Raw genomic sequence first — 23,429 nt, forward strand, 5'->3', positions numbered from 1 at the left:
CTGGGGAGAGATGGAGCCTTGAGTGCAGCTAGGGGACCCAGAGCAATGAAGCCTCCTGATCCAGATGCACCTCCCTTCTCCACTGCCCTCAGAGTGACTGGAGAGATAACCCTTCAAGCATGGAAGTGATACAGGGGCTCCTAGTTTAGATTCCTCAAGACAGGATGTATACTCTTATCTTCACACTCTTCCCCCACCAAATACTAGGAAATTCAGAAAAGAATTTTTACCTCTTTGAATCACAAAAGATGAAATGGATAATATTCCTCTTTGCAGCCATGAAAAAGATAATGGCATATGAATTTGCATTCTTTGTCATGTTCTACTATGTAATTTGATGATGTAAGTACCTGGAAATGTCAATAGCATCATTGTATATCAAAGTCCTTTACAAAGGTAGCTATCATTATTACCATGGGGATGCAGAGACTAAAGGGACTCATTTGGAGTTACTCAGAAAGGAGGAGGAAATTCAAGTAAAACCCTTTTACAATTCTCTGCCCATGTAGTGACACCAGCAGGATTTTTTTTCTCTTTGGTACATAACCAGCATGTTGTTCCAATGCAGCTGATCAGTACATCTGTATTCAATTGCAGTTACAAGGGGAAATGAGATATTGTACACAGACTCTGCAGGATAATGTGGCCACTGCCTTGAGCTGAGCACAAGACTGGAAAAAAGATGTGACCTTAAGAAAAGCTTGAACTTAGCAGCAAACTGACTCAGTGCCTCTGCATGAATTGCAGATTGCTTTATAGCTTGGCCCTAGATTTTAATTCTCACTGTCACTCACTTCCTACACAGTAATATGTCTTAGCTGAGCAGTCCTTGCTAAATCAGAGACAAGCTAACTTAAACATCTGTATTGTTGTATTAGTTAAGACCAATTTTCTTTTGTCCGGTGTAATGTTTCTGTCAATGGCCAAAGCAAGAGCATAAAAAATGGGGAACTATTTCGTGATCCCTTGATATCCTTTCCCATTCAGGCAATCATTGGTCTAGAAAATCCTGATATGGACCTCACAGATCCACAGACCTTTGTGTTCAAAAGTCTTTTATGGTTCTGTTCCAAATCATTGTGTTTAATCCCTTTTTCAGATCCATTTATTTATTTGGCCTGCACAAAATCCTGTGTAAGGTTAAGGTGCAAGAGCAAGGCTTTGCTGTGAGTTTCAGTTTTTGGCAGGAGCAAAACATTTGTGTAGCTCATTTATCACAGCATATTATATTTTCTGTGGTCTGTGAAGCTGCTACTGGAAGCAAGCTGTGACAGCTATTGAATGCCTAGTTTGGCAGAGTAGCAAAGCTATTAGAATTCTGTTACAGCCTGGGGAAGAGAGTAAGCCAAATTTTCTATTAGGTTCTTCAAAGTGCCAGTAGTTACATAGTGACATATGGCTGTTTTAGCCTGGCGTTTATCATCCTTAATATACAATTTGATACAAATTTTAGAGAAGTAAAATATTTTTGTCCCTTGACTAAGAAGGCCATTTGACAGTCAGAAAGTGTGGTTAGAACCATGAATGAGTATTAGAACCATTTCTAACAGAGCAACAATTTCAAACAGAGCAACAGCTCTCAACAATCTGTGTCTGGCTCCTGGGAAGATTTCTAGTTGTCTATTGTCCCTAGGCTTTTTTTACATGCTTTGTCCTACTCTCCTTCCTCCTCTGCTATTGAACTTAGCTCCAGTGTCATCCTTCTTACTTCAGTTGTCCTGAACATCACCAATATTTTATTTTAAACAGTGAAAGAAAGGTCAGTGCACACTATTAATCAGTTTGTAAATATATTTTCCACTCTTAGTAGACCTCAGATGCAATGTGTGTGTGTATGTGTCACAGCATTGTCACAGCATTGCAACATTTCATCATTTCATTCAGGAAACTTTCAAGAATGTGGAAAAGATTTCCTCTTTCCCTTACAGTTTTGAATCATGAAACTTTTTATATGAGATTTATCAAAACAATGTAATGGTCATAGGAATTTTAGTTCTGTTTTAAAAACAACTTTGTCATTTAAGAGTCTAATATTAAAAAAAATCAGTAGGACTTCACGTCCCTAAATACTTTACCCACTCTGAAAACAAGTTTTACTTTAGAAACAGTGAGGGCATTGCATGAACTTTTCACCCATCCCACCTTCATGGCTTTGGTACTACAGATAAGGAACTCCAAATTAGCTTCCTGGATGCCACTTTTACAAAGTAGACCAAGATCTGAATTGCCAGGATTCAAAACAAGGCAGATCCAATGGCCTTAAAAAAAAAGCTCCTTACATCATATGTTGCTTATGATATTATGGTAATCATAAAAGGCAGAAATTTGATTTCCTTATTTTTGACACCAGGCAGCAAAGAATGATTTGCCAATACAGAAACTATTTCCACTGATGTCTTTCCTATTCACTGTTTTATCTACTTTACAAAACCTTCCTGTCTTAAAGGGAAACATATTTACCCTGATTAGGGTAGATTTTGAGGAGATTTAGAGAAAATCTTTTGAAAATTCATTGATTAGGAGTGCAGCTCCAAACTTTTGAAATATAACCTTTTTATCCCTTACTTTTGGCTTTAGGGAAATAGCTGAATTAATACAAGTGACATGACTGGAGACAATGCCATGTAAATGAAGGGCTCTTTAATCCAACAGATTAGGCTGGTGTGTCTTCCATCATTTCAAGTCTTAAAACCAAGCTAGGATATCCTTCTCAGAGGTAATGAAAATGCATGGCCTTTCTTATAAAGCTGATGATGATTTCCTTTGGCTTTGAAACTTGTGAGTCCCTGGGATTCTTGTTCACAATAAACAGCCCTTGCAAGCATGACTGATATCCACAGAGTTTGAACCATCTGTGCATGTTGCTTTCTAAAAGCCCTCTCTTCACATCTATTATGTGGGAACTAATCTAACATCTATGGCTTATCATGGACTTGCTAGGGTAATAAGCAAGAATAGCTAAATAAAAAGAAATAAAAAGATACAAATGGGAAACATTATGCCAATTAGGAGGCAGAAAGAAATAACACATTTATTCATTTGGCACAACTGCTGTTACTTGAAGATAAAGCCAATATTATATTCCAGATAGTTACCCTTCTGAGTTACATCTCTCTAAAGATAGTGCTGTTCTCCTAAAGTGATGCTGGCAGCTTTAAATGAAAAAGAGTTAGGGTCAGACTTACCATTAGCCAGAGATTAGTTATTGATGGGATTGTGTATGATATGACCAACAACAAATGCAGAGAATAAGGTAATAGCATATCTGTAAAGGATAAAAAAAAAGATATGGTGGCAATCGTAAGAAAATAATTGGTTTTAATTACTGGAAAATTATGTCACCTGGGGCCCCTATGCATTAGAAACATCCTTAAAAAGAGCCGAACAAAGAAATCCAGGAAAGAAAAAAAGCAGAGATGCAAAAGTGTTGGTTAATTCTGTAAAAATCAAGGCTGTTTTCTATTTGCTTGGGTGATAAAGTATCTTTTTTCTTAGGCATTACTAAAAAGCTTTTAGCTGTTTGTTTTCATGTTAGTGGGTTGCCTAAAATGTTTACAATATACCTGGCTAGGCTTGTACAAAGACAGTAACTCTTCCCAGTCTTCCTCACAGATGCAGAAACTAGCTTAGGTTCTTATTAAGTAACATCTTACAAGTTCTTGGACTGTGTTGAAAATAAGATTTCATATAATCGACCAAGAAAACGGAAGTGGTCTTTCCTTTCCTCTACTTTATTGGTAGTTTTTGTGGAGATAGAGATACTCAGAGAGTTTATTAAATTATACATCCCATATAAGACAATAAAATAATTTGATATTGTTAGAAGAACTTTATCTACCTCTGTTAATGCTTGATTTATTGGATGAAACTGCAAGAAAGTACCTTAAGTTTATTATTAGCCAAATGTAGAAAAAGGTCAAAGTTCTGTGTACATCAAGGAACAGAAACACTTTGATGTTAATTTTTCCCAGACCATATCACAGCATATCCACTTCTTATGACAATCCAGATCTGATATATTATAATTTGAAAGTAAAAAGAAAATACAGTTCTGAAGGTATTCTCCACATTCTATACATCTATAGGTAATTTTCTAGCTGTAGCCAGATTTGTTAACATGTTTCTGGGACATTAATTCTTGAAAAGAATCAGCAAGACCTTATTCTTCTCTCCTTGTGACTTCTGTGCTTTGCAGGGTTGTGCAATAGTTTCCATATTCGTTAGGAGAAAAGTGAGGTACAGCATGGTATTCCTGGGAACAGTATTAGAAGAATGAAAATGCATGTTTCTTTGCATTTTTATTCAGAATAATTAAAGTTCAAACACTGCAACTGTTGTATTCCCAATATAAGACTGTCTAGAGTGGGCTGCTCAAAACCTGTTATTGAACAATAAAGAAAACAAGACACATTAGGACATGCACAGCTCAGCTCAATGTGATGCCTTGTGAAGGCTGACCTAGAACAGAGCTAGATGGAGTTAAAGAATAGAGTAGGTATTTATTAGAAAGCCTCAATAGATACACCTTGGGCACTACAAGAGCCCAGCCAGGGCTACACCCAAGGTGAACCCAAAATGGTCACAAAATGGACAACCGGTCACGGGGTCTCTCACTTTTATAAATTCTGGTCAATTTACATATTGGAATCAATTGTCCAACTACAGCTTTAGCCCATGAAGTCCCATCCTTCTTGTTTTCTTTCTTCAGTCCATGTTGTTTATGCTCTTGGGCCTGAAATTTGGATCTTTTGTCCTTGGTTCCCAGCTAAAGAAGGAATTGTTTTGTCTACCTACTCTGTGAAGAGAGCTTACCGTCTCCTAATATGAAACTCAGAAGTACACACTAAAGCAGTACAGAATCTGAAAAATATAAATGCTTAAACCTGAGGCCTCAAGTGGAGTTCTTTTACATATTTGCCTCAGTGGGTCACAGTCCAGATTGCAAAGGCAGGACCAAAAGAACTGCAGATCTGTAGGTCACAAGATTTAAAAATACAAGTAGAACTGAAATACAAGTACGTTTTTTAAAATGCAAATAGAATTTGCAAGTGTCCAGACTTTGCCCAGAATTTCTAGGTGGTTTTCATCTGCCAAAAGTGTGAAAATGCAGTGGAACCAGAGTGCAGGTACAAGAGAATGGGCAGCTAAGTGCTCACTCAGAAGCAAGGGCCAGGCTCTGGGGGGCTGCCGTGCCAGGCAGCTCTCTCCAGCACTGCAGCAACCTCCTCCTCAAGCACCCCATCAGGGCAGCACTGGGGGCTGCGCTCCCCACACCGAGCCCTGCCCTTCCTTCCTCTGTGTCCTCTCTTCCCCAGTGGCAGATTGTGTCACTTGCAGCAGATGGCTTAAACCCAGCTATGAATGAGAGAGGTTGTTTGCTCATGGATGGATGAAATGAAAAGGGAACCCCAAAACTTTAATTTGCCTTGTAATTTCTTCCTATGCAAACATGTTACCCACCCTTTTCCTTTTGTCCCAAGTGGCTTCCTCCATGAACATTTTAATGACAGTGAAAGCTCTCTCCCAAGAGACCAGAAAATGTGCATTAAGAGATTCACGGAAACAGCATGTGCATATAGGATTTCACTGCCATTGTTCAATTTGCATTGTTCAGAGTATTAATTTCATTACAGATGCTTCACCACAGTTGGGGAAAAAAAACCCTCTCTCTAAATTAAATTAGCTGATAGCAAAACCAGGTAATGTGGCACAAATGGAATTGCATTTTGCTTACATTCAACCTAATTAACGTTTAGCTCTCAGAAAATTAAGAGGTGTTTCATTCAACACATCACCAATTTAAGGCTTACTTAATAATGGTATTTTGATTTTTTTTATTGAATTCAGGTTTGGATGAATGACAATATGACCAAAACACTTGACAATCACATTTACCTGAGAACTAAAATCAGTCTTAATTTTGGTTTACATTTATTCCTCTATAAAAATATTATTTTAATTAAACAGACATGTCAGTTTGTTGTTGTATAAAATAATTTTTGCAATTGAGACCAAGATAAAAATTGCCTAATGGCAACATTAGAGTTTTCATCATTTCTATACATGCTTATCAAAGTGAGTTGAGATGTGAATACTTACTGCTGAGCAGCACTGCACAGGAGGCACTGCTAGTTTGGATCCCCCATTAGCACCATCAAACCATGTAAAATGAGACAAGTTTGTCTTCAAAGACAGTGTTGGCACTCTCAGAGCAGATTTGGGACTGCAGGCTCTCCCTACACTTTGTCACTCCCTGGGTCTGGGCTGCCCCAGCCCAGCCTGACTCTGTGGAGGGGCCAGCCCCATCCACTGCACCACCTGCCTACCTATGTCAGTTCCTCTCCAGTGGATTTACCTAAAAGCTGCAGTAATCTGGGAATTGAGCAAAGGATTGATCTTAGATGTGCTGCTCAAGATGGTGTGGATTTGTGACTAAATTAAATGGCTTGAGACTGACATGAAAAGTGATGCTGGGCTGGAGGCACTGGAATGATCCTGCCAATGGGAGGGATGCTGGGAAAGGCATATATCTGTGCTAGTTTGTTGTGACACATGCTATTTATAACTAGGGGGAAAAGAGGGAATGAAAATTATTCTAAGTATTACAATAATTTGTAATAATAATAGTTTGTAGTAGTAAATTCTGTTGTGAAACTTCCAGGTTGTGCCTGGTCCTTATTTGCTTGGGTTGCCTGGTCTGCTAAATTGCTAACTAGATCCTTGAACAACGTTTTACTTTGAAATTCTGAACAGTTGCACATAAAGAAACAGCCATCTGATATTGGTGAAAAATCCCAGTGCTTTCATCCAAACAGTGAGTAAAACTGAAGTCACTAACCCAAACAGGAAGCCTTGGAGAATCAGTTCAGTTGAAACTTTCTGAAGGTTTTGTACCAGTTGCTGAGTATCAAACGTTTGGGATGACAATAACCAAGGAACAAGAGACTGAAACATCTCTTATTTTTTCATTTTGTTTGCATCTGGCAGTGTTAGGGTAGTGTCCATTCCCCTGTGTCCCCTCTTCAGTTACTTACACTCTCCATTCACAACCACATCTGACTGAATAACAAGGAGTAGTTCCTTTAGTACATCCACATGCCTTGGCAAACCAGAGATTTTCTACAACAGGTACAGAGTAATTATTCACAAACTGAAGAAAAAAAACAGCAATCAGAATACCTTTTACAAATTAGAGAATACCCTTGCAACTTGCAATGGACCTCAGTTTATTTGTAATCATTGCCTCATTTTATTGGATCAGCTTTAATTTGTTAACATAGTTACATCAGCTGTACCTGACAAAACTTCAGTAGAATTAAATACTAATCCTCAAATCATTAAAACCAGATGCCATGCAGAAGGACAAGAATGGAAGTGACCCATGAGACAATCCCAACATAAGATTTTTGGAGGAATGTATCAGTTGATATTAATAGTGAGAAGTAATAGTGGCTAAGACCACCTCAAGTGCAACTTTCTAAGTAAATGATTTCTGTTTCCCAACTCAAATGGAAAACAAAAGTCAGAGCAAAAATCAATTTAAATCTAACAAAACCATGGATTGTACAGGAAATAGAACATTTTGGTTTTGAGTATTTTAAATGTTTCTGAATTAGATACATTTTGTAATGCAATGTCCTGTCAAAAAAAAAATTAGGCAAATTGTTTTTCACTTTCATTTTCAGTCTTTTTTTTAGCTGAAAAGATGTAAGGAAACATCCACTGTATTGTGCTTGCTTATAAAGTGTTCTGATGAAATCCAAATGTTAATAACTATTTTCTGGAGATGATTTTTATTACTGCAAGAGGTCTATTTAGCTTTTTCACAAAGATTCTTTTATAAGGTCAGCCAGTCTCTTGAAGGCCTGCAATGAAAAATATGGTTCATATTTTTATTTCAGTATTACATGAACAGGGAAAACGTCAAACCTGTAAAGCTACTAAAAGTGCCCTAACTGTATAGAATCAATATTTTATAATGCAAAGTTCTGCTGATATTCTTTCTTTTCCTTTTATAAAATCATGTATGGCATTTGACTGCAAAAAGCTTCCGATTCTCTGATAGAAAATAAAAGGCAGAGATTTCTGAAACAGAAATATGCATATATTGATGTTCAAAGGTTATGTGGAGCTCAGATATAACTTCTAACAAACTAGTGATCCCTGAAAGGGTATCTCTTTTAACTTAGTATTAGTTAGACTTTTGGAGTCCCTTAGCCCAGGGACTCCAAAAGTGGAAAAAAAGGAAGAACAGTTGAGTGGGGAAGCATATAAAAATACAGCTCGACTGTCAATAGTATGGTTATGAATTACTTTAACAAAGAAAAAGGAAAAAAGAGAAGAAATACAGAAGAACTAAATTGGCAATAGAAGTACTTATCTGTTACAAGCCTTTGCAACTGCATGAAAGTACAACTACAAATACTGAACTGTTTCAAGCACCCCAATCAATCAGTATTAAGTCTGCACAAATAAATGTCTCCTATCTTTTCTCCCACTGATTTTATAGATAGAGCCAAATAATATCAAAAATGCTCCTAAGACACATAAAAGATTAGTTCCTGATAATAGTATCAGGAATAATAATAAGAAATAAAAAATAACAACAGAAATAAAATAATAAATAATAAAATTATGCTTGTATGTAACTTGTATGAAAGGAAAACAATAGTCTTTCTTACAAAGAATTGCCAACACACACACAAAAAAAGAACACAGGTAATTCAATTTCAGAATCTTGGGAATCCAAAGTCTCAAAGATACATGATGCCTGCTAATGCATAAGCAAATACTCTGGCTTCAGTAAAGCATTTCTAAATAATGTCTGGGAGCTTTAAGTGTGAGACACTGTATGTATAAGATACACAGAGAAATTCTTAATGGTCCTCAGAATTTGGTACCTTGCAGATCATTTGGATGAGTATCTTGCTTAAGGAACAGTTAATACTGCTGTGAAAGTACTGCTTAATCACCTACAGACTAAAACCTCTAACATTCAAGAAAAAATATAAGGAGAAGGATGTAAAAAATAAAGGAGCATTACTGTGTGAGAAATTGTCTTGATAAGAATGTAAAAAAAAAAATCTCACCAGATCCATCTGGGCAGGAGAAGGCAGAGAGAAGGAGGCTCTGACATAAGAACTAGGCTCTGAACTATCAATATTGAATGCTCCTCCAGGAACCAGTAATACCTATGAAAAAGTGATTAACCACACAGTTATTACCACTTCTACATTTTTAAAACACTATGTTAAATTAAATTTGAGAAAGCTCAGTGCTTACACACTTGTAAGTGTGAGCATGGTGTAATATATTCCTTTTTTCAAAATGAGGAGACAAAAATATGCAACCTGTAACCAGACTTTTCATAATAAAACCAAGGAGTCTTTGGTTTTGGTTACCAGGTCTTGTTCATATCATCACAATGCTTAGAGGCACCTGGGGTGTAGCTTACTCAGTGCTGGATCTTATAAATTGGAGAAATAAACCCAAACTTAATTTCTCTCATTAAAAAAAATTAGTCAACAGCCATCATACATTTAGGTATATATTAATATTATATATATGTCATATATAATGACATTGTACCATATATTATATTGGTTTCAATTTAAGTAAACTGATAAAATATCAACATCTGAATGGAGTCATGAAAATATTTTGTTAGTCAATAACTATGCCACAGTGCCTGACTTTGCAGACTTAATGATGGTGCACAGCAAGTCCCCCTGCTTTTTTATGTGTGCACATATGGATAGATACAGATATTTTATCCCTCCCTTTTTTGTTTTAAGATCACAAGTCATTAAATCACGTCATACTTCTTTCTTCAAAGCCTTTTCCATTATCAGCTGCTGTGTATCAGAAATACCCTTAATTTTGATCCATAAGAACATGCCAGCAGCAGGAGGGTACCATTCTGCCAAGTCTGGAGAAAGAGAGAGAGAGAAAACGGAATCAAGGAAGAAACTTTTGCCCCACTTCTAATGGATACATCATAGATTCAGTGATGTTTTAGATTTGCTGATACAAACATTATTATCACTATTGCTATAGTGATTTTTTGTATCTTCTTTTAAATTAAGGTCTCTATTTCAGAGATTTTTTTAAAGACAGATATTTTAAAAATTGAAAGTATAGGAACATAATGAAGTGAAATACAGGCTCTTTGTAAAATTGCTTTAAATAGTAATGTGGTGAGATTTTTTTCATCACCATCTATCTTCCTCTCCTACCAGAAAGCACAAAAATGCAGCAATAGAGTATTTGTGCTAAGCTTAATATTTAATGCAATTGATTTGCTTATAGTGCTTCTCTGTCACTTCAGTCAAGGGATGAACTTAAGTGATTTATCTTGAGCACAAAGATGATAAATAGCTAGCAAAAAAATTTAAGTGATTATCTGTATTGCACTCTGACCTTTTAACCACTTGTCAGCAGCAGTGAGCATTGCATCCCGTTGGATCCTGTAGAAGTCCACCACTCTGAAAGCAAATTATCAATTCAAAGTCATGAACTCATATCCTTTCAGAGTCTGTTTCTGGAGGCAGAAACAAAGCTTTCCTACTTGAAGAACTCAAGTGCACATTTAATAGAAATGTAAGCATATCCTAGGTGAGCACAACACATTATGCTGTGTGTATAAAACTTAGTATACGTATCCGAGAAGTCTTTACTGCTTCACTGCACCTCCAACAGAGCACTGAACAACCAGACAGAGGAAGTCCCTGTGTGGCTGTTTCCTCAGCTTTACACATGCCACAGAAACCTTTTATATGTTACATCCAATCTGTCTATTATAGCAGTGGATATAAGTCCTGTTAACAGTATTTACTGCACAAAGCACACACAGTGAAGAAAATTAGGGACTTCAACATATGCAAAAGCACAGACTTAACATTTGTGCATTTGGGTTGAATTTGTGTAACGGGTACTCATGGAAATGACATTTAACAAGGTAAAAAGCAAATCATATGATAAACCTGTCACAGCTATTTGACAGCTTCCCCTTTCTAAGCTTTTGGACATATCTCCTTCATACTTTAAGTAAAAATTTCAAATAATGTAATCTCTTATTGGGAAAAAATGACCCTAACCCAAGTTTTACCACGGACAAGTCACAAGCAGTGGCTTTTGTTGACATAAAATGACACAGCTGTGCAATAGAAGACACAAAAGAAATGCCTGATACTGAGTTCATAATTCAAATGCAAATGTGTTCCCATGTCTTGAGAAAACATCCTTAGTAATTTGCATAATTTACATAATTTTACATTTGTATTTTTAAAATATTTTCTGAACCAATAGTTTTGATTTATGGATGTATTTTATTACATCTGATACACAAACACCAATACCTCCAGAGGCTTAAACAGTTTTGGGGCTCAGTGTATCTATTGCTACATCCTATATTAGAGAGTAAATCTCCTTTGTGCAGCTTTTACCAAAATTGCAAATCCTGTTACCATTTTAATTACATGTTGAAGCATAACAATTACTAAGATGAAACTTCCCCAAAAATGTAGCTGCTCCAAAAAAACCCAATCTTCTACTCCAAAGCCTGATCTAACACCTCACCCTTGTACAAGTGAAATCAGCTGGAAGAGATTGCAGTCAGCCGTAAGGCTTCATCAGTAAGGTTATAAAGCACTGCAGCTGCCCCACTGCAGCCCTGCTTTCATTGTTAAGTGCAAGAACAGCCTTCAAGCTTGATCAAGGCTGCCTTTTGACCTACAAGAAAGAGGTAAGTGAAGAGATGCATTTGGGATTTATTTTTTGGGAACTACTGAAAGTTGAGCTAAAGCAGTGGTCCAAGTTCCTCTGTGAGATTTCTCTTTATGTTCCTAAATCTTAAAACAAAGCAATGCTAAGGCTGATGTGTCTAGTTTGGTTTTTTTTTTTTTCCAAATACTGCTGTTAACAGTATGAACATCAGGGGGACACAAGTGCCTGTTACAGTGAGATATAAGAACTTCTTGCATGTTTTTCTCATGTTGCTGTTACATGCCTTTGCAGAGTGTAGTACACTCCTACTGAAGTGAGAAACTTGTGGCTCTAATGATATCCAAGTAGAGCATATAAAATGAGGCACTGACTGTCAAGAGAAACTATGCTCCTCCTGCATAATAAATGAAAACTAAATGTGTGTCAGTCAGTATGTAAGAAATGTCTTGTGAGTTAGATGGTAGCCCAGTGCTCTCTAACAGTGAGAGGCAATGTTTAGTGTGTGTAGATGAACTTCACTGTTTTTCCATCAGTATCCCCAATCAGGAGATCAAGGATGGCAAGAGTGTAAATTCCTGCTAACATAGTGAAATCCCTTTATAAAGGCTATGCTGATTCTTTCACAATAGATCCTGTGCTCAGAGATCTCAGCTTTTGCTATAGTCCCTAACACTTTAGCAGGGATCAAAACTTTTTTCACTGGCTTGATGCTTCCAGGATCCTCTCAGGTTCCCTTCAGGTAGGAGCTGCATGATGTTTGTGCCAATGGACTGGTGGATTGTCTGCCTGGAGCAGGAGGTGACATGCCCTGACCTGCCTGTCTGCAACCTCACACTGTGTCTCTTCAGGGCTCTTGTGTGAACCCAGTAGTCTTGGTCATCTGTCTTGCTTACTTGGCCTAATACTGGAGCATCTCCTCTGACTTGTTTGCTACAAAGAATGTTTGTTGTAGGCAACAAGTAGCAGAATGACAGATGATGAGATTCAGCATAGGAGATAACCCTACCTGTCTATATGCTCCAAGAAACCCTTTTGTCCCCATTGCTGAAGGAGCTGTGATATCATAATCTAAAGAAATAAAACACATCATCAATACCATGTTTTAAACAGGACTGTTCCACAATCATCAAAAGATCCATGGCCAGATGCACTATTCAACATTCCCCAGACATGAAATTGCATGCGGTGTCTCTGGGAGCCCTTATAAACAGATGTGCGAAGGTTATTATTGTCCATGTTACTGGTGTCTCCAAGGATCATGGCATTGGTATCTGGAAGCTGGGGTGGGGGAGGGAAGAATGGATGAAGAGCTAAATATGGTACATGGGGAGAAAGAGGAAGGCAATGTATATTGCTTTACCTTCCTATCCACATCGGCCTCTCTGCTTTAGCAGTGATGAACTAATGGAGCTGGAAGATGGAAGCCATATTTAGATGTGTTCACTGTCTCCTTTCCTTATTACAAACCATAAAGGGGCTGTACTTGTCAGCTAGCTTTGAAGCGTCTTTGTGGGCTGCCAGTATTGTTTTAATTGAAAAGTAGAATAAAAAATAATAAATGAGTGTTTCTCCCATACTGCACTTTACATTAAGGTTTTTCAAAAGAACCTACCAGGAAGAGATAAAGTATTTCAAAACTTGATTTTTGAAATCTGAGGGTTAAGGGATATCAGCTGAACTATTCATTCACTGAGACAACCCTCTAGCTCTGGTTCTTTGATGGTCTCTCTTCCTTTGGCAGAATTGACAATGGATGTGCATAAACAAAACTGTATGAAAGTACAAAGCTGTTTGCTTGCAGTTTCTTATAACTTGGGATATGTTGTCGTCTCTAAATACAGTTCATTTGGTGGCTTGGTACTTGCCTGTGTGAAAGTACTGGTGTGCATTGTTGACACCTGAATGTGAAGAACAACTCTGTCAATGAGAGGCTTGGGACCCGTCAGAAAACCAATTCTTAAACTGGAAACCAAACAAACAAAAAGTTACCACAGAAATGCAATGTGCTAATACTTTGTCTGGGTTATATGTGGGAAAACATGCAACAATTTCATTGATAGTGTAAGGATCTCTTATGCATTCAAATTTATCTATATCTTAATACTGCCCTCAGGTTATACAATTTAGAAGCCAAGTATCAAAGTAATGAAATAAAAACATTTAAGAGGTTTTAATGCTTATAGTAGCTGCTTAGTTATGAGGCTTCAGGACAAAATCTATGCTTAGAAGCTATCTTCTGCAACCATAAAGATAAGATGAATCAAAGGGAAGGAAAGACAAGTTTTCCCATAATAAAAGATCCTGAATGCTCAGGCTTTATGAAAAACAGGTAAGTGGCAAATGGCTTTACTCTTTCACTCCCTTTCGGTACTGCAGAAGGAATATAGATTGATAAACTAGATGGTTCCTTATGCTTCAATTCTTATTACCTATCTTTACAGATTGGTGAAGTTTTTATTTGAAGAAAAATGGAAACCATAAACTCATATATGTCTTTGGAAAAGATAATACTGTGTCATGCCATTTTGTGGTGTGAATTGTGAAAATGCAATTACACTTAGTGTTATGTTGTCTCCTCACTTTCTCTAGGATGGGTTATAATCCACTATCTGCCAATGCAGACTTCACATTAATTTTTTTATATCTATTAGGTTAACAGACAAAAGCAAGCTAAAAATCAAATACATTGACTTTTGTGAAATGGAAAACAGCCAAGTTGGTTCTTTTTCTGGCAGGTGGAAACAACCTGAAAGAACTGGAAGGCTAGATATGAGTACAACCCTATGAACAGTTTGTGAAGAATTATAGTTTTTCTGTGTTACAAGTTCAGGGAGCTTGCAGGAATACTAAGCTATAGATAAAAAGGGAAATGGAAAAAAGGAGAAAAGCTCCTAAGAGTTCCAGGAACAGAGCTGGAATCCAGCATCTGTCTTTCTGCCTAGATTGTGCCTACAAGAATGGGCTGCCTGGGGGTGAGAGGCTTAGCTATCTGCTTCAGAAGAGAAACAGAACCTGGAGTAAAATGACTGCCAAGAGATGACATGAAAAGTGAGAAGAGTGCGAAAAGCCATTGATTCTGAGGTTCATTTCAGAAGTGGCTAGTTAGTAAATGAGAAAACACTATGGCATGTCTCATCACTTCATATGAAGTCTTGCATCTTAAGTGAATAGGCAATGCTAAGTGGTCTGCAGCTGGCCTTACCCAGATGAGAGAATTTTAGAGAAAGAGTCGGTCCTGATAACTCGGCCATCCACATCCATTGAGAGGAAAGTTGGAGCCCATGGCTTGGAATAAAGAATAAAAAACAAAATTCAAGGATTTTTCCTAGTAAGGATTATAATGGAATTATTTTCTTTACTAGGAAGACACAATTTCTCAAATGTGTGTTCCAAGGAAAACATTTCAGTAACCTCCTGACAAGTGATTGCTAAGCCTAGCTTTCTGAGATGTGATTATAGTATTCTGTGAACATCTTGAAGAAATCAGCTTTGTTATTTTTTGATGATTGCTTAGCCCACTGTTATGCACACAAGTGTTCAGTTTAAGAATTGGTATGATGCCATAAGAAGGAGAGAGAAATAATGATTTTTCTGCCAAGATTTCTTGTGGAGTAAAGATGTATTGCAATTTCTAAAATGGAGCCTTGTAACATTTTGCTTTGCTATATTAAAAAGTGAAATCAGAAGATAGGACCAAATTGTGAAGATCTGAGTCCAGCATACCTTTTCCTTATCATGAATTCTGTTTTTACACCTTCTCCCCTACATTTTCTTACAAAGCTTTACAATACTATTCAATAAGTGTGGCAGGTTTATTGCCTCCTTCCATAAAAACATATTTCAAAAGAGAAAATGCTGACCTTTATCTTCTACCAACGTTTTGGTGCTTTGTAAGACCCATTTTGATTTCTGAAGTTAGGTGCTTTTAAAGACTGAGTAACTGTAGATTCACATATGAAATTTACAGCAAATTTACATGAAGGGAAGCTGCCTATCCAGTACCATTACATGTGGTACCTGGGAGAACTCCCAGATTCTCCAAAAGGCAAAGGGATATAGTAGGTGCAGAGTATGCAGTCTTCTGCTGAATGAAAGAAGAGACAGGGAGAAAGGAACATTAAGAGGCTGAAATTTTCAAAGTGCTGCTTCAGTGACGTACTTGCTTTGCTCTGAACGCAAAGTCTTTGTAATTTTATGATTACTGAAAAATTCTATCCTGTACGAGGCTTGAGAAATTTGAACCACTAATTACCAGGATATAAAATACCACAAAGGGGAAAATTACTGAAAGGAGCACAGACTGTCAGGCCTACAACTGCCTTGGTAGGACATGAAGAAGAGGCATGCAGGAAGGTTCAGGGCTGAAACCTTAGTTCTCTTGTGAAACCTTAGTTTCTCCCCAGAAAATAAGGTGTTATAAGGATTATGAAAGAAAAATTACCTTTTCAAACTGAAGAAAGTAGTAAGGATCATCTTCTATTATGAGAAAATCATATTTTCTTGCAAGCTAAATAAGTTAATAAAAAGTAACAAAAGAAATAAGAGTTAAAGACGCTGCAAATTCAGTCAGGTGGATTTTTTTTTTAACCAGCATCATATTATGATTCTATTGATTGGCCATTCATTATCTAGAAGCCCCCCATGATAAGAAGCCTTCAAGTGCCCAATTTAGATATCAAAAAATTTTAAGAGTAATCATGGTACCTATAGTACACAGACCCTAGTATGCAACTGAAGCTCTGTTCCTTGTGGCATTCAAACCGTGCAGGCAGTAAGTCCCGTTGGAAGCCCATGGCCAAGGTACCAGCTGCCAGTGGGCTACCATTGAAAAACAATTTACCTAGAAGAGCTGCTGTGGAAGAGATTCTGCTACAAGCAAGTTCTAGGAGGAATGTTTACTGGACCAATAGTGGGCCTAAATAGCAAACATAGGATATCTTCAACTGAAAGAAGGCAGATATTTATCTATTTCCACCTACAAGGCTCACAAGACCACAGCTCCATACCTGATAAATCTCCTTTTTGCGCTCTGTGGTCAGTGAGTTGCCAGTTGGGTTGCATCCATTTGGAATAGTGTACAGGAATTTGGGGAGGTGATTGCTACAATTTTTTACATCCTCTGGGCTCCAAGCAGACAGAATTTCTTTTAAAGCTTTTGGAATAATGCCATGTTGGTCACTAGGAATATTAATTATATTACAACCCAAGGGTCTCAGCTGTTGATAGAAAGAACAAAACTGTCATAATTGTGTAATTCAAAGGCCTTCCTTTTGTCATTGACACCATAACATTTCATAAATACAAAGTCTTTCTTTTTGATTTTATAGATATCTCAAGCTCCATTTGCTCATGAGTCAAATAAAAGTTTGCCTGAATTTGCTGTAAGGCTTGTCAAACTTACCACATTACTCTTTTTGTTCTACTAAGCTAACTCAGAGGAAATGGGTAACTCCTATGTTCAATTGCTGCTCTCCTCTAGGAAATCAGATTTGGTTTTTGAAGTGGAAAGGGAGTTTGTGAGTCTGAACTGTTCTCTCATGACTTCTCATGCTCTCACCACAGACGGTTAAGGTCACAGCACCTTTGTTTCCTACTGACAATATATACTCTACTTAGGTGGAAATGTCAGAGTTTTAAGCTACTCTTCCCTGACAAAGGGCAAGGAATCTGTTCTCTCAATAGATAAATTCAGCAATAAAAAGGAGAATGAAATGATGCTACTGCAGTGACATGTTGACAGCAGCATGAAAAAATATAGGTAAAATACCAATGAAAAAGCTTGCTGTCCCTCCTCTGTGGAATTTCAATTTGTGCCATGTAGTGCTCTGCATTTTTAAGTAAAACTGCAAACTGCTGCATTGTCAAAATACATTCCTAAAAGAGTACAGCTGATTAGACTATATATTCAAATACAGGACAGTAAGCAATAACAATTTATTTTGATGCAAGGGGGGACAACTGAATATTCTAACCCTTCTTGCAACTCTTATGCATTTTGAGGCATTTAATTTTATACTGATTAAACTACTTTTCAGAAGTAAACTTTGCTGCTTTTCTACAGTTCTCACTAATTCATATCTTTGTACTCATATATGGTTGCTTCAGGCCTGTTCCAATATTACACTTTTTTTATATTACACTTTTTTTAAATTGTATACTCTGATCATTAAATACTTCAGATAAACATGCTAACACACCCACTTGTTATAAATTTAATTCAACTAAACTAGGTCCTGATGACTTTCTTTCCAGTCCCATATGTGATCTTAGCCCTGGAATGAACTAGTGTTTGGAGAGGAATTTCAAATAGCTTTCACAGAACTTTTAGTAGGAAACCTTCTATGAATTAATATTTATGAACTTAACTGGTCAGACACTAAAATCTTGAGTCTTAGATATGTTTTTATGGCAAATACAGACAGTGCTTATAAGACTGCAGATCAGGCATTAAACTGCTGTTTAGTTCAAATGTAACATTGACAATGTTTTGTAGCTAAGGAATACTTACAGCTGCTAGTGTCCCCGAGTATGTGGGTGCATCCAAAAGGATGTTGTCTCCAGGATTAATGAGCATTTCAAACACCTGCAAAAGAAAATATTCTGTTTTAAAGACTGTTCAGGTCTTATATATGTGCTTTGTACTTTTGACTTTTAGTGGGACTAAAAACCCTGATTAGATACTAGTAATTCCCTAACCATATCAATATCTTGTCTGTGAGAAAGACAATGAATGGATGAAAAATCTGCTTTAGAGCCAAATTAAGATAGGTTACCAACTTGACAGTGCTCTGAAGCACGCTTTCTACTGTATAAGTTATAGAAAGAAACAACTAAACAGCAGTGAGAGTGGACTGGAAAGGGTAATTATTTCAGGAAGTAAAAACCCCAAAAAATCAGGAAGTAAAAATGAGAAGAAGCATATTTAAAATAGAATTATGGTAAAGCCTCTATGCACTTATTATTGCACTACTTGAGTAACATGATATGTTACCTTATTGCATGTTTTCTACACAGGCTCTTTGGTCACCTGAACTTTCATGCAGTCCTGACAGTCTAGAATGCCAGTCCAATTTTATTGCATTTCCCTCATCTTGTACATAAACCTAGAGTAATTCATATCTATGGAGAAAGAGTACATGAAACAGTACCCTGCATATAGTTATAGAGAGCACTTAATGCTGAATATAGCCAAAGTGATGGAAGAATAAACCTCTCTCTGAATGAAATGCTTCTAACATATGAATCTTTTGGTCTTACTTTACACAAGCCTTCCTGGCTGCCAGTTGTGACACACACTTCCATCTGTCCTTGCTCAGGACTGTAATTGGCTGTGGGGGGATCATGTAAGTTCCGCTGGAAATCTTTTAGCCAAGACAACAGCTCTGGAATCCTGAAATGTGAATAAGAAGGCATATCTCAGACCTTATATAGGCCAAAGCTAGCCTGTTCCTCTAAATCCCTGCCAAATCTAGCATGCAGTCCTGAGTTTGATTTCAGCTGTCACACAGATACACTTAAATGCAATTGCTATGACTCTTATCAAATTAAGAAAATGAGAGGGGCACTTGTGGTCCATACACCAAATTATCATAGTAAAATCTGGGCAGAAATTATTGCCAAGGATGAAACAGGGCAGAGGTTGAACAATATCCCCTCCTAGAAATGACCATTCTGTACTCAAATCTGGCAGTGTGACAAAGTTCTTAATGCTGCTTGTAACTTGCTGCAGATTACAAGGATTTCTAAAACGCGTTTTCCAGAAAAGGTCATAAGATCTTGTAGGATATTCACAAATGGCAGGTTCATTTAAATATTAAGGAAAGTTTTAACTGATGCCCCATGTATCTCTGTAGGTACCCCAGTCTTTTTGCAAACCTGTCCTCACCTGACTCAGTGCTGTCTGTTGAGAAGTTTACATAAGCACTAAAGCAATATAATGATATACAATATAATGATATGCAATTTTTGTACCAAAAATGACAACTCTATAAATACCTCCACTCAACTACCACAAGTTCTACACACTGACTTTAGTATATGGTGCCAAATGAAAATAAATACTCCAAAATATAGAAACTGTGTATTGTAATGCAGTATCTTTTAAATAAATTCTGATTTGGGTGTCTGGATTCTCAAATACTAATAGCTAGGAAATGCTCTGGATTGAGAAATACTAGGATTAGGGTTTTAAGTGATTGAAGTGATTTTTTTTTTTCCTTTTTACATAACTCATTGCAAATTTTTCCACTGGAACTCAAATGTAAATATTGAGGCAAATAAAAAAAAAAAAAACAACCTTGAGTTTTGGGAAGAACCTATTTTTTGACACAAAGGGCTTTATGAACAGGTTTTAAAAACATAGGTGACTTAATGCAATAATAAAGGATATTATGATCCTTAGCTTCTGGTATCTTGAAGTGCAAGCAGCTGTGACAGATACCCTGCTGAGGCTGAGTACTGGAGAGCTCTCTTCATCAGATCTTCCCCAATCTCAATAGGTGTTCCATGTCCAATGTCAACTGTTGCCCTCTTAAATGGAAAGACATTAGGATTTGGTGCCCCTCCAGCCAGAGAGATAAGAGATGGAGGAGACTTCTGCATCAATTCAGCTAGAGTAAAAGGAAAACATCTTGGTTACAATTTGATTATTACAATGGTGAGCATATCCTTTAATCTATTTTCTGGGCCAATATTTAATAATGGCCCAGAAAACTACTTCTATTTTCCAGTTTACTTGTTTAGCTATCATGAATTCAAAAGGATAACTCTTCTTAAAGTCAGCTTTCTGCTTGGATTAAATAGGTGTTTGGGGGCCCCAGGAGGGAGATACTGCTAGGACAGACTAAAACAAAAAATCATTTTAAGTTAAAAAAGCTATTTGTAATTTATTTTGAAGCAATCTGGACAGCTCTGTTACAAAAACTGTCATGACTGATGTCTTCTGAGCTTCAAGAATTTAAAATCTAAATGATCTTCTGTTTAGACTGACTTGAATGGTTTTGTTTTTTGTTCTGTTTTTCATTCAGTCTCACTTCAGCTGATCTGGCAGCTATACTGACAGATGATTTTAGCTTTTCTATAAGGGAATGGAAATGTTTCTAGCAGCCCAGTTTTAGTGGCAGAGGCACTGTGTAAGTAATTTGCTGTGAAGAAAATCTTAATTTCTGCTTTTAAGTCACAGTTTCACAATCATTCAGATCCAATCTATGCAGTGCAGACCAGCAAGGGCACTTGATTGCATTAAATCTAAGAACTCCCAATATGGCATTCATGCTGGCTTGACAGTTTTACATCAGATATGAGAGGACAGATGACACCAGATCTGGCTTAAAAGTGGCCTGTTACAGAGTTTATTTCCCAGAACTTATTAGCAGACTTGAACATGGGGAGTTAATTCTTATCAGTTATTTCACCAATTTGTGTTATGCCTGTGACTTTTGGCCTGGTAAAGAGAGATTTACTTTGTCATCAAAACTGAAGGCTCAATATGTCTATCTACAGGAACTGTGCTGCTTAATACTTCTGTTTTGATGCATATTAACATATCACTTGAGAAAGAGGCTGCCTAGAGTGAATTACATGACTCTTCTGTACCTGTGTGAAGCATTTTAAGCAGAACAGCAAATGCCAGCCCCTTACCAAGAGGGGAAATTGACCCCTGAAGGCTTAACTAGTGATGTATGTCTCATGCTTGGATTCTGTCAGGTCTCTGTGGGTTTCAGCTGAGTAAACAAGCAGGCAGTTAAGCTCTTCCATCTGTCACATGGAAGACAATGTAATGTTGTAGCCTAAAGATAGATTAATATGGAAAAGGGAAGTGTAGTAATACTGAGTGGGTGGGGGTGCTGAGGCATTTACGGACATGAACAGGATACAGGAAAATGAAGTGGAAAGAAACCTGGAGGGACTGAATTTCAAGTCACTAGCAGTTGCTTGTTCCTGGACACACAACATAAACTCAGTTGCAAACTGTGCCAAAAGCCTGTGTTCAGAAACAGTAGCAGAGACTTTTCAGACACTTGTAAAAGTGATAATTCTAATTCATCTGTCTGGATGGGTTTCTGAAATAGTTCAAGGCTATTCACCTTCTTTTTCTTTATACCTGCTTGGCATCTCTGCTTGACAAAAGCTGCTTGGTAAGCTTACAGCATGGTTTTCTTTCAAACCTTTTAAAGTCTTAAGCCATGATACCCCAGCACGGACCAGAACATAGAATGGTACTGTCAGAGAAACTGGGAAGAAGGGACATGTACTCACTCAGCAGTCTTATTGGAGATGCTTTTCTTGCTGCACTCACAGTGGTGATGAACCTAGAGTAATTCATATCTATGGAGAAAGAATAATTAGTTGGACATGAAGCTAGAAAAGGGAATAAGGACTGTAGTGTGGTTTTAGTATGTGCATCTCCCACAAATGCTGCTTTTGATCTGGGTAATTTGTGGTATGGCAGTGAGCAGGAAAAATCCCCTTTCCCCTCCCTTTACTGTCAGCTCTGGAGTTTTAATGGCAAATTACAAATCTGAAGATTTGATGGATCTTAAACAACCACCAGCTCTTTTTTAGTTAATGAGAACCCGGCTTTATTTAGCTCTATTAAGCACTGCATTTGAAGTGCTTTTAGGATTGCAAGCCATCATTATAAGTCACAACACTTGTCAAGTTAGAGGTGGGGGTTTTTTTGGAAAGGATAATTAAGAACTTTTGAACATGTCTTTCAAATGCATCTGATGAGTGTTTTCCTCCTTTTCCCTGGCGCCCACAGAGTTCACTATCTAGTGAACTACAGTCCGGCAGGAAGCCCGAAGGCCTGGAAAGGCCACAAGAAGGCATCTCCTTTGAAGGGACAGCAGGCAGAGAAATGAAATGGAAGGGCAAAGAGCAGCCACAGCAACACGCATGTGCCGCCAGTTACCAGAAACGACCTAGCGAGCAAGGCCGCTTTGAACAAACACGTCTCGTGTTTCCCAAAACCACTTCCCTGACTCCGCTCCCCCCGCAGCCCGACACAGGCGCGGTGCTGCCCGTGCACAAGGGCGGGCTGGGGCTGTGCTTTAAGGGACAGCTGAGCGCCGCTTCGCCGCCCTCCAGAGGCCATCCCGAGACACCCCCTGCTGCCCACCCACATCCCTGCTCCGCCGGAGGGGCCACCGAGCCCCCGGGGCCATCCCGAGCTCACGGCCAGTGCCGTCCCGCTGTGCGGAGGGTTCGGCGGCGGCCGCAGGCACCTACCGGCAGAAGGCACGGGGCAGCGGCGGCCCCGCTGTGGGCATGGGCTGGGTTAGCCCCGCTGTGGGCGTGTGCCGGGCCGGCCCCGCTGTGGGCGTGTGCCGGGCCGGCCCCGCTGTGGGCGTGTGCTGGGTTGGCCCCACTGTGGGCATGGGCCGGGTTAGCCCCCCTGTGGGCATGGGCCAGGCCGGCCCCGCTGTGGGCATGGGCCGTGTGCCGCGCCGGCCGCGCTGCGGAGCGCTGAGCGGACACGGGGCCCTGGCCGGCGCTGCAGCGATTGGCGGCGCGGGCCCGAAAGCGGTCGGTCCTGTGCGGGTCCGGGCGAAAGCCCTAAAACCAGCGGCTTCTCAGCGGCTCTTGTGTAGTGCCAGCGAAGCGAGGGCGGGAGCCCAATAGTGCGGGGAGAGGGGGGGCAGCCGGGCAGGGGGCACTGCCGGGGGCTGGGCAGCCCCGGGTGCGGCCAGGACCCGGCCGGCAGC

The 23,429-nt window shown here is 38.6% G+C and overlaps 1 protein-coding gene across 2 annotated transcripts; it reads right to left on the bottom strand.

Moving 5' to 3' along the window:
• Window positions 1-5,810: 5,810 nt before the first annotated feature.
• Window positions 5,811-23,154, bottom strand: AADAT (aminoadipate aminotransferase). 2 transcript variants are annotated; one of them, XM_036382937.2, is made up of 14 exons: window positions 22,954-23,153; window positions 21,982-22,050; window positions 20,165-20,333; window positions 18,982-19,114; window positions 18,233-18,307; window positions 16,731-16,940; window positions 16,166-16,231; window positions 14,927-15,009; window positions 13,590-13,686; window positions 12,731-12,792; window positions 10,420-10,484; window positions 9,822-9,928; window positions 9,090-9,191; window positions 5,811-7,865 (listed from the first exon to the last, which is right to left on the bottom strand). In XM_036382937.2, exons 2-14 carry the CDS (start codon window positions 22,046-22,048, stop codon window positions 7,824-7,826), a joined length of 1,278 nt encoding a protein of 425 aa, XP_036238830.1. In that variant the 5' UTR covers window positions 22,049-22,050; window positions 22,954-23,153; the 3' UTR covers window positions 5,811-7,823. The 2 variants fall into 2 exon arrangements, with proteins under 2 accessions (XP_036238830.1, XP_036238831.1); XM_036382938.2 differs by lacking the exons at window positions 13,590-13,686; window positions 14,927-15,009 and having other exon boundaries at window positions 22,954-23,154.
• Between the last annotated feature and the right edge of the window lie 275 nt (window positions 23,155-23,429).

This window comes from Molothrus ater, chromosome 4 (genome assembly GCF_012460135.2).
Source record: "Molothrus ater isolate BHLD 08-10-18 breed brown headed cowbird chromosome 4, BPBGC_Mater_1.1, whole genome shotgun sequence".
Taxonomy (NCBI): Eukaryota; Metazoa; Chordata; class Aves; order Passeriformes; family Icteridae; genus Molothrus; species Molothrus ater.

What these genes read in the sequence shown, in the direction of transcription:
- AADAT (XM_036382937.2), bottom strand. Translation starts at nt 22,048, where the DNA reads ATGAATTACTCTAGGTTCATCACCACTGTGAGTGCAGCAAGAAAAGCA. An exon ending in TTCTTGGAGCATATAGACAG is followed by an intron (nt 10,485 to 12,730) that starts GTAGGGTTATCT and finishes ATTTGCTTTCAG; the next exon opens with AGTGGTGGACTTCTACAGGA. An exon ending in AAAAGGCTTTGAAGAAAGAA is followed by an intron (nt 9,192 to 9,821) that starts GTATGACGTGAT and finishes ACTTTTTCATAG; the next exon opens with GTATTACTGGTTCCTGGAGG.